Source organism: Rousettus aegyptiacus, unplaced genomic scaffold, assembly GCF_014176215.1.
Source record: "Rousettus aegyptiacus isolate mRouAeg1 unplaced genomic scaffold, mRouAeg1.p scaffold_m13_p_16, whole genome shotgun sequence".
Classification (NCBI taxonomy): domain Eukaryota; kingdom Metazoa; phylum Chordata; class Mammalia; order Chiroptera; family Pteropodidae; genus Rousettus; species Rousettus aegyptiacus.
In genome coordinates, this window is record NW_023416291.1 from 53,333,779 (window position 1) to 53,343,879 (window position 10,101).

A 10,101-nucleotide genomic window follows, 5' to 3' on the forward strand; every position below is an offset into this window, starting at 1 on the left:
AGGTAGTTCTGTGGCTGAGGGATGAGCCGGCTGCCGCCATCTGGGACGCTGCTTTTCCTGGAAGGACAGCCGAGCAGATGGCGATCTGGGAGGGGGGGGTCCCACAAAGAGGGTGGACCTGGCCTGGTGTGAGTGGACGGGGTGTCTTGCGAAGGACCGAGGACCCCACCCCGGAATCGTGAAATGGCCGGGAACCATCTCTCCGTGGCTCGTGGAGGCGGGCTGGGGGCTGGGGAGCAGGAGGGAGCGACCCCACCGTCCCCTCCCCGACGGGGGCAGTGGCTTTGGTCAGATTCTCAGACCCGGGGTCCTTCTAAATCGCAAAGAGATGGCCAGGCGACAGGACACAGAACCAATGGCTTTATTACACGTGACAAAGACCACCGAGCTCCCCCACCGCACCCCTCCACCATGGCCCCCCTGTGCCCGGGGGAAAAAGACAAAAAAAGGACCCTGAGTTGAGACAGCACGGGCGAGGCCCTCAGTACGCGATCTGGTACACTGAGGCGTGATCCCTGGACCCCGTGACCACCAGGCGGTTGTTAAGGGACACGTCGCAGCACGTGACAGAGGAAGTCTCGGGTACCTGGGAGGGTCAGCGAACAGAGACAAGGGCTCCCTCGCCCTCCACCCTAACGCTGCTGCTCAAGTCAAATGTGGCCTCCCCCGCTGGGGTCTTCGCTTGGGGACCCCTGGGCTCAGCACGAGAGCACCGCCCGCCCTGGTACCTGGACCACCACGGCCCCCCTGGGCATGCTGCAGATGCTGACCAGGTTGTCCATCCCAACGCTCACCCACCACCAGCCTGGAAGGAGGCAGAGAGGCCCGGGGTCAAAGCTGGCGGCTGAGGGCGAGCCCCCTGGGGATCTGGGACACGGAGAGACCCCCGGCTCCCTCACCTCACGACAGAGAGGCTCCTCCCCGTGAAGCGTGCGGGGGGCGAGGGGCCAAGGAAGGTCAGGAAGGGTCGACCCCGGGCCACCTGAGCGAAGCGGGGCTATGGGAGGCCAGGGGACACCGGGGACGGCCCCCACCCACTCCTGGCCACTCACCCAAGGGGGAGAACTTGAGACCGAGGATGGTGCTGGCCTTACAGCCCACCAGGCGCTTCTCACCCCCGCAGGTGGGTTGCAGCCACTGCTGGCCGTTGGCTGTGCCCACCAGAAGCCAGTCCTCCCGGGGGCTGGGGGACATGCTTATTATCTGGAGGCAGGTGGCAGGAAGGCACCTGGTCAGGGCACCGCCTGGCAGGGAGGCAGGAAGGAGCACAGGGGCCCGGCCGGGGGGCCAACCACCTGCTGCCCTGATGAGCAGCCTCGCAACCCTGAGCCTCAGTCTGCTCAGCAATAGAGTGGGCTGCTCTGGAGCATGTCCATCCAGAGTCCCCTGTCCCTCCCCGCACCACCGAGACTTGGGGCACCGCTACCCCACGCTACCCTTCCACATCCACCTCCTTCCCTGAGTCCCGTCCGCACACCTGGGACTCGAATTGGTGTTCCTGAGGCTCCCCGGGGGCCCTCAGGTCCCAGCACCGCAGGCAGGCGTCCAGACCCCCTGCCCAGATGTTCTGGCCTTTGACAGAAATGCTCTTGGCTCCATTTGGGGGGCCCAGCAGGTCCCTGGCCAGGAGACGGAGGAGGGGGTCGGGCTGGGACTCGGAGCTTTGGGCCCCAGGCATGTCACCCGCCCACCCACGGGGGGCCCGGGGGGGTGAGGTGGGAGGGGCTCTCAGGCTGACCCGCCCGCCCCGGGATCACACCTGACCACGCTGTGGTCCCGCAGGTCCCAGATTCTGACGGTGCCATTGGTGAAGCCGGCGAAGGCCAGGCTGTCCGCCAGGCTGGCGGCCAGGGCCTGGCAGGTGAGGCCGGCACAGGGCAGCTCCGCGCCCGCGTGCAGCGTGGGCGCCGTCAGGTCCCACACGCTCACGCCGGCCAGGTTGTGGCCACCCGTCAGCAGGGTGGTGCTGTTGGAGAACAGCAGGCAGGTGCGCAGGTAGGCCCCGCGGGTCTGGGGCGGGCAGAGGCCAAAGTGAGCTTCCTCCCCTGCAGACGGCTCCGCCTGTTCCCAGAAGCCCCACCCCGGGCCCGCCCGGACCCACCTGCACTGGCAGGTGGCTCTCGGGTAACCTGTCCTCTGCCACCTGGCGGACCAGGCTCCACACCTTGACGCCGCTCCGGCCGCAGGTGAATGCGTGCCGCGTGAAGCTGCTCACCGCGGCGGCCAGCACGGGCTCCCCGTGGCGCAGCACGCGCTTCCTCTCCACCCTGCACGGGACGGCCAGCTTGTTGGACGGGCGGGGCAAGGCGTCCGGCCTCTTCCAGGTGTCTTCGAATTCCTCGGGGTCCCAGCATCTTAGGAAGGGAGGCCTCGGGGTCACCAGCCTGCCAGTGAGCCCCTCTTCCCAGAGGGGCTCCGTTCTGTTTCGGGCGTGGGGTCTTCTCTTGGGCCTCATTTCCCACTACACTGCCCTTCCCCCAATCTCTGCCCACAGCACACCTGGGAAACCCATGCCCATCCCTCGAGGTCCTAGCCGTCACACCCCTTCCTCTCGCCCAGCTGCCTCTCCCCCAGCTGGGCGCCCCCAGCCTCGGCCACAGGTTGGAACTGCAGGCACCCGGCTCTGACACAGCCCCCCATTCCGGGGGCAGGTCCTTCCTCAATTCCCTGAACCCAGCCGGCTGTGCAGGGAGGGGCAGCAGTGTGTGAAGGGGCAGGGGTACGGAGAGGAGGACAGGGCCCACACTCACATGGGCTTCATGAGGCGACAGCCTCTACCAGCGGGCGCCTGCGGTGGGCGAGATCATGGCTTAGCCACGGTGGCTCCCTCTGCCCCAGGCCTCCCGACTTCCAGGGGGAGATGCCAACTCAGGCCCGGGTCTCACCTGGGCCACACGAGAGCGCGTCCCCCCTGGTGACATGCCTGGCCCCGTGCCCTCTCCTGGGGAACCTGCAGGGGAGCCGTAGGGGGGTGCCGGCGGGCTGAGAACTGGGCAGAGACAAAGGCAGGTGAGCGGCGGGCACGGCCTCTGGTAGCCGACGGCCCCCGCCCACCGGGGTTACCCGTGGCGTCTTCGGTAGACGGTTCCACGCCCGAGTAGCACGGTCCTGGCTCCCAGCTTTGCTGTCCGCGAGAAACAGGGTGATCTGGTTAGCCCAGGGGTCCCGCCCAGGTTCGGCCTCAGAGCCGGAAGCCTCAGGGAGGCCCAGCAGCGACCACTCGACTTGGCGACGGCCCCGAGCGGCATCCCCCGCCCCCCCCCCCCGCACGCGGCACTGCGGACAGCCTCGGGGAACAGTCCTGAGGCCTTGAAGGGCCCAAGGGTGGGGGAGGCCGACCAGTCCCACAGGAGCCTGACCGCCCCGCCGGGGGCCCGGCCAGGATGACCCGCTCACTCACCAGGCCTGGCATCTGTTCTGTCGCTACGGCCACAGGAGGAGGAGGAGGAGGAGGAGGACAGGGTTCAGCCCGTGCTGCCCTCCGCGTGGCCCGAGGCCACCCCTCCCGCCCTCGGGGAGACTCACGCCTGTGTCTTGGTGCATCCGTCTTATTAGGGTTCCGAGTGAAAATCTCCCAGAGTCGCAGGGTCAGGATATCGTGCCAAAACTGGGGTTCCGAGTTCCAGCACGACTGCGTGGCTAGCTGGCGGGCGGGGGCGCCGTCCACGCCGGAGGGCCGCTGCAGCCAGTCAGATGACCTCCTGGCCGCGATGTCTTCGAAGGCTGACCCCTGGAGCCCGGACAGCTGCGGCGGCTTGACCCCTGGCTGCCAGGGAGCCTCGGGGTCAGCCTGCTCCCCACAGGGAGGTTGGCTGTAGGTCTCCATGGTCCGTAGGAAGTGTTCTGCCTGGGGTAGGGGGACGTCACTCCAGTTAAGGCTCTGGGATGGGACAGCCCCGGGCGCAAAGCCCCTCCTGCGAGCCAGTTTCCCTGCGTGTAAGACGAGGCCGCACCAGCGACCACGAGTGTTTCGGGTGGTCCTCGATAGGCGGAGCCCCGCGCACGACACCCAGCGAGTTCCGAGCACCCGGCGGCCTCGGCGGCGGCCAGCAAAGCCCAACCCCGCAAGCCCGACCCCACGGGCCAGTAGCCAGTACGGTGCGGGCCAAAGCCGAGCTCCGGGTCCGCCTCGCTGCTGCTCTTCTCAGGATGTCGGAGGGCAGGAACCCCGACGCCACCCTTCTGCTGGAAATGGCTTCGCAGGGTGCAGCTGTGCGTAACTGTTCCCCTACCTGGGGGCGACCTCTGAATTTGCTTAGACGTTAAAAAGATAGTAAAAAAAAGGACGACGACCTGTTGGGGAGAAGGACCTGCAGGACAGGACGGTCAGGAGAGCTGGGGGGAGGGTTGCTTACGTTATTTTGTATTGAAAATCGAGCCATGTGACCACAGCCGATTCCAAATGTAGGTTAAAAGTTTTTACGGGCACAGAAGGGCCTCGGTGACCTATGTCCGAGTGTTGTCCCCGCCCGCCCCACAGGCCGGCTGTGCCCCCTGGTCATGTCCGCTTGTCCCACCGAGCCCCCCGCCCCGTTCTCCACCACACGGCTTCGCTCTTAACCCCTCTCCACGGGACCGTGTCCCCCACGGCGGCCACCGGCTGCCGACGCTGCGCAAACATAAAGCGTAGTTAAAAAAGGGCTCTCCCCGAGTCCCGGCGGCCGGGCTTCAGGTGCGCGACAGCCACGCGAGGCCAGTGGCTGCCACAGTCGATGCCACGGGCACGGAGCACCGAGGCCAGTGGTTCCCAGGATGCGCCCGCTGAGGACGCAGAGCGAACGCGGCTGGAAGCTCCCGGCCGGGCGCCCAGGACTTCGCAGTGGGGAGACCCACCTCCTGGCAGGACGGGCATCTCTATAGGAACGGGTGTGCGCGCAGCTATATTTAGTCCAGCGCCAGACTCAACATAGTGACAGCGAATTGTTCTGGAGCCGCCTGTCTGGCGAGGTAGCCGCGAGCTTCATGTGTCTACTGAGCACTCGACATGTGGCTGGTGCCACTTGTTTAACGTAAATAGCCACAGGTCCCATGGCTACCGTTTAGGGCAGTGCGGACTTGGCCTTTAGCTGGCTTATGGCCTCCTCCCCTCCACAGCAGATGCTGAGAAGCGCCCCCCTCCCGCCCCCACCGGGTCGTCTGGCCTAGGACCAACTCCACAGTCCTCGAGAATCGTTCCGATTCGCGAAGATGATCGATAAGGAAGGGCAGCGTGGGCAGCGCACGCGCCCAACGGCTGTCAGCTGTTTGGCAGGTGACTCCGCGGTGGCACTTCCATTTTGCAGAGGAGAAAACTGAGGCCCCGCGATGCCGGGCCCGTCCTCGCGGCTGGAGGAAGCACAGGGGGCCAGGCAGCGGCTGGAGGAAGCACAGGGGGCCAGGCAGCGGTCGCCGCCTCCCTGCACGGCCCCGCCCCTCCCCTGCCTGCTGGGCAAACATGGTGGCCGGAGGGGCTGGGCTGCGGGAGCCCCTCCCAGCGCCCTGAACGCTCTGGGCTGCAGTCTCCTGGGGCCACGTGGTGATGGATTCCCCAGCTGGGCCTCCGAGCAGCACGAGGCCCCGGGGAGCCTTCCCCAATTCGCCCTGGCTCGTTAATGCGCAATTTACTGGCACTTTAATGCACTCAGCATGAAAAGTGCTGCTCCCTCTCGCCCCGCGAGCCGGCCCTCCCCGGGGAGCGCGGTGTGCAGGCAGGCGGGGAGAGCAGGGGCTGCGGCTGCTGCTGCTGGGGATTTTAAATGCACAGCAAGGAGGCTGGGAGATCGAGGGAGGAACAGGAGGTCTGTGCAGGACCACGTGGCTGGCGCGGCTGCGGGGTGGGGGCGGGGCGGGCGGGGGAGGGGGGTCCTCGGTTGACCAACGACGCAAGGAGCCTATCTCGGGGCCTCATCCCCCACCTTTTGATACTCAGCAAGTTCTGTCAGTTTCCTCCCAAAACACATCCACAATGTCATTCCTTCTCACCACCGAACCGATCTGTGTGACCAGCATTCCACACCTGGACGGTCCCAGCGACCCCAGCTCCTGCCTGGGCCCTCTACAGCCTGTCCTCCGTGCTGCAGCCAGAGGGCGCCTGTGTGCACCCGAGTCAGGTCCCCGGCTACCCATAGCCCTCCAAGGCTGCTGCCTCCCTGGGGTCAATGCCGGAGTCCTCCCCACACCCCACACGGCTGGGCATGACCCCCACCTCCCGCCCTCACCTCCTCTTCCCCCCTCCCCCCCCCCCGCACTCCCTCTGCTCCAGGACCTTGGCATGTGCTGTTTTCCAGATACCTTAGATGGCAACCCACCCCTATCCTGGCCCCCACGGAGTGCTCTGTGCCAACCCCACCTTGCCCGGACCCGCCATCTGACACTTCTGTTTACCGAGCTCCCCTCGCCCGGAGGGCAGGGGTTTGTCTGTGGCCTTGGCTATTTCCCTGGCGCCTACAACAGCACTTGGCAAGGTGATGGGTAAATGTCTGTTGAATGAATAACTGTTCTGGTTGCTTCCTGTCTTCCCCCTCCCTGCCCCCCGCCCATCTGTCTCTCCCCGTTCCCTGAGCTGCCCACCCCAGGCCCTGCTAAATCGCAGACACGGCCCTGGCCCTCTGCCAGTCACATCTGGCATAGGCGGAAAGTCCTGCCAGCACCCAGGAGAAAGGGGCCAGGTGGCGGGGGGACAGGCAGGGGTGGAAGTCAGGCTTCGGCTTGGGCAAAGTGCCCCGTGCAGGGAGCCAGGGCCCCGGGGGAACTCAGACACATGGAGACGGCGATCCGGGCGTGCCTGGCACACACGACGGGCCCTTCAGAGCTGAAGCAATTGAGCCGCAAATTGCCAAGGAGGCTCCTGGCCTCATCTGAGCCACGCAGGGGCCCAGGGAGCAGACCAGGAGGAAGGGGCTCGGAGGATGGAAGACGCGCTTCCAAGCTGTGGGGATCCTGGTCCTGCCCCTCCTCCGCCCACAGGCCGCCGAGGCTCCCACCTCCAAGTCCTCTCAAGGCCCACAGGGCCCTGCGTGACCTGACCCCGCCACCCCGTCCTCTCCCTGCCCTCCTCTTCCTTTCAAAGAGGGGCAGCCACACCTGAGCTCCTGGTCGCGCGCTTACCTGTCTGTGATGTTCCTGCAGATCCTGCCGGAGCCTCTGGAGCTGTGAAGGAACAAGGCTTGGTGGGTGGAGATCGATGGGCGCGTTCAAGGCTCTGGGCCATGAAGAACTCTGTGCATCTTCTCCCTGGCTGTGTGGCCCTGCACAAGTCACCTGACCTCTCTGGTCCCTACTCTCATCAGATGGGACACCAGTTCATATACTCGGGACAGGAGCTAATTAGGGAGGATCCTGGATTTCATTCTAGATGTGAAGGGAAGGTCAAAGGCCTCCCCCAGAGCCACAGGGGCCTCCGGGCTGTTCCTCCAGCACATCAGGCTCAGTCTGGCCCCAGGGCCTCTGCACAGGCCGTGCCCCTGCCGCGACCCCCTTTCCCTGTTCAATTGCCACACGTGCCTAGCAGGTATAGACATCATTGATACAAAACATGGAAAGTTCTAGAAGATATCAACACACTAGAACATACATCCGTCAGGGGCAGGGACTCTAGTCTGTGCTGTGGGAAGAAGAAACACCTCCTTTATTATTTTTTAAATTATTTATTATTATTACCTATGCCTAGGGCACCTCATCTTCCTAGGTGGTCTCCCATCCAAGTATTAATCAGGCCCGACCCAGCTTAGCTTCCAAGATTAGACATTGGGCTTGTTCAGGGTGGCAGGGCTGTAGACCATAGACTGGGGCTCCACTGGGGCGGGAACCCAGGACCTTCTGCGTGTAAAGCAGATGTGCTAACCGCTACATTATGGAACCACGTCCGAAACACCTTTAAGTATGGAACTTCTAGTTTTCACAGCAAGGTTATTAAGAAAAACTTGGGAGCATTTGAGATCTTGCTCCCTACACATGTCGGTTTGGCTCAAATAAACGCATAAAAATTATAACCATAAAAAAAAGACTCGTGAAGGTGGGGCTCAAAGGGTTAGCTTGCTCGCCCAAAGTTAGCAAAACAGAAAAGAGGGTGTCCTGAAATGGGGCCGACGGGCCAGTCCGTAGGGTTCTGGGAGGGCTGCCCGGGGCTCTGCCGGGCTTGTGGCTCACCGAGTGGTAAATGCTCTCCACCTGGGCCGGCAAGTGAGCGGGGAACCTGCGGGAAGACAGGCCGGCTGGAAGGAGGCGCAGGACTCTTTCCCAGAATGAGCCCCCCCCCCCACAGGGCGGGAATGAGGGTCCCCTTCAAAGGGCCGCGTTTAAGGCAGTGTCAAGAGGAATACGAGTTTAATGCGGCATTCATAAACGTATAACTGAACGCAAGCACGTTCATGCCGGAGAAATCAAACGTCTAGACGAAAGCCGGGTTGGTGTTATGGGTTTTCCTTCTGCTTCGGGCACCCCCAGTAGTCTGTCTTTTGGGTCACGGGCTTAAGGCCACGGCAGGGCCTTGAATCGTCCTCACCTGGGGAACTGCTTCTTGAGAAGGTCTAGGAAGTTCTGAGGGGTCATGGCTGAAGGGCTGGCCCCAGCGTGAGCCTGGAAAGGTGGGAGGTGAGCTGGGACCCCGCTAATCTGAAGGTAATTTGCCTTCTCTCTTGCCACGCAAGTGCCTGTGGAGTCTCTTCCAGTTTGCATCTTGCCTTAAAAAATCGGAAGTATTCCCCTCTCTGGCCCTTTATGGAAGAAGTTTGCCCACCCCTGGCCGAAATTGTTAGAAATGGTCATCTCTGGAAAGTGAGGCCCAGAGGCGAGGGGATTTTGCTTGTAAAACGTTAACAGGTTGTGTTTTAGGCCTGGGGGATGAGAAGTTTAATTTAAAACAAGTGCCTCTGCATCCATCACCTGTCCATAGGTACGATGGGGTAGTGACCCCAGCTCAAAGGCCTGGCCGGCCCCCTCCCATCCCTCCATCAGAATTGTATGAGCCCAGCCCCCCAGGTTCTTCCCCTCCCCTCAGGGGTTCATGCCACGCTATGCCCTCCTCACCGAAGTTCCTGGGGGGCTCAGAGTCCTTGGAGGGTGCTCCTGGGAGCCCGGATGGCCCCAAGAGGTCATCTTTCAGTAGTAGTTGCAAGGACTCTGAAAGTAACAAGAGGAGGCAGGTCCTGAGGGCTGGAGGCTGGGCAGCGACAGGGACAGACCAGCCCGCCCGCCCCTGGTCTCCCCTCCAGCACCCCCACTGCATTCCCCACGCCTGTGTTCGTGCATCAGACTGCCTGCTGATTGACAGGGGGATGTGATGGGGGTGGGGTGGGGGGCGCAGTCGGGGCTGGGGGAGCCGGGAGAAGGACGCCAACGCTCAGCTCAGTTTCGAGACAGTTTCCTCAAGCGCGGGTGATCACAGGAAAGGGGTTTTGAGGGACGAGTAAGAGTTGGCTAAGTCAATTAGGAGGAGTTTCTCAGGCGGAAGGAAAGGGACCGCTGCAACCTAATCACAGCTGCGGAAAGTCCCCTCTTTACTTGGCTTCTGCCCTTCAACGCCCTTCCAGCCGCCTCCCCAGCCCGGGGACCCGGGGACCCGGGAGTCCTCCAGGAGACTCGCGGCCTACTTCCTTCCTTAGAATGGAGGTTCAGAAGGGGTAAGGGAGAAGCCACGCAGGTCAGCCAAGTGAGAGCCTTTCCCCCCTCTACCCCGGGGGCCATTTGTCCCGTCGGGCCCCTCAGTGGCCCGCCCCGGCCCCGCCTCGGCCCCGCCCCGCCACCTCCTTGCACCGCGGTGCGGATCAATGGACCGGCAGCAGCTGCACGTGGGCTCGGGCTCCGCGAGCGGCCGCTGGAGACGCTGACCAATCGTGAGGCCGCCTGCCCACGTGCGTCGCGGCCGCCGTCTCTGATTGGTTGACTCCCCCCTAGCTGCGGCCGGGCTGTCAATCAGAGCAACCCTTGCTGCGCCTTAACTCCTGCGGTCCCGCTGCAGGGATGGGCCGCGTGCAGAGCCGCGGGCAGTTTCGGGCGCAGGCGGGGGCGAGATTGTTCATGCAAGCTTGGGACTTGGGGTCAGAGGCTGCAACTTGGGGGGGGGGGAGCTTGGCGGGGTGTAATTGCACTGTTAGGTGAGCAGCCTGATACATTTTCGCCATG

At 63.7% G+C, this 10,101-nt stretch overlaps 1 protein-coding gene across 8 annotated transcripts; it reads right to left on the minus strand.

The window, feature by feature from the left end:
- Positions 1 to 397: 397 nt before the first annotated feature.
- On the minus strand, positions 398 to 9,670 carry TLE6 (TLE family member 6, subcortical maternal complex member). Of its 8 annotated transcripts, none has more exons than XM_036234132.1 (15): positions 9,570 to 9,664; positions 9,007 to 9,099; positions 8,483 to 8,556; positions 7,087 to 7,128; positions 3,526 to 3,847; positions 3,401 to 3,423; positions 3,064 to 3,124; positions 2,886 to 2,989; positions 2,751 to 2,788; positions 2,102 to 2,354; positions 1,760 to 2,010; positions 1,478 to 1,619; positions 1,053 to 1,203; positions 729 to 805; positions 398 to 586 (listed from the first exon to the last, which is right to left on the minus strand). In XM_036234132.1, the coding sequence occupies exons 1-15, from the start codon at positions 9,661 to 9,663 to the stop codon at positions 482 to 484; spliced, it is 1,830 nt and encodes a 609-aa protein (XP_036090025.1). In that variant the 5' UTR covers position 9,664; the 3' UTR covers positions 398 to 481. The 8 variants fall into 8 exon arrangements, 7 of the variants coding, with proteins under 7 accessions (XP_036090025.1, XP_036090028.1, XP_036090026.1 ...); XM_036234135.1 differs by lacking the exon at positions 9,570 to 9,664 and adding an exon at positions 8,128 to 8,173 and having other exon boundaries at positions 9,007 to 9,155; XM_036234133.1 differs by lacking the exon at positions 2,751 to 2,788 and adding an exon at positions 8,128 to 8,173 and having other exon boundaries at positions 2,886 to 3,124; positions 9,570 to 9,670.
- Between the last annotated feature and the right edge of the window lie 431 nt (positions 9,671 to 10,101).

What these genes read in the sequence shown, in the direction of transcription:
- TLE6 (XM_036234129.1), bottom strand. Translation starts at nt 9,663, where the DNA reads ATGGCCCCCGGGGTAGAGGGGGGAAAGGCTCTCACTTGGCTGACCTGC. An exon ending in CAGAACAGATGCCAGGCCTG is followed by an intron (nt 3,125 to 3,400) that starts GTGAGTGAGCGG and finishes TCTCGCGGACAG; the next exon opens with CAAAGCTGGGAGCCAGGACC. An exon ending in AGAGCCACCTGCCAGTGCAG is followed by an intron (nt 2,011 to 2,101) that starts GTGGGTCCGGGC and finishes TGCCCGCCCCAG; the next exon opens with ACCCGCGGGGCCTACCTGCG.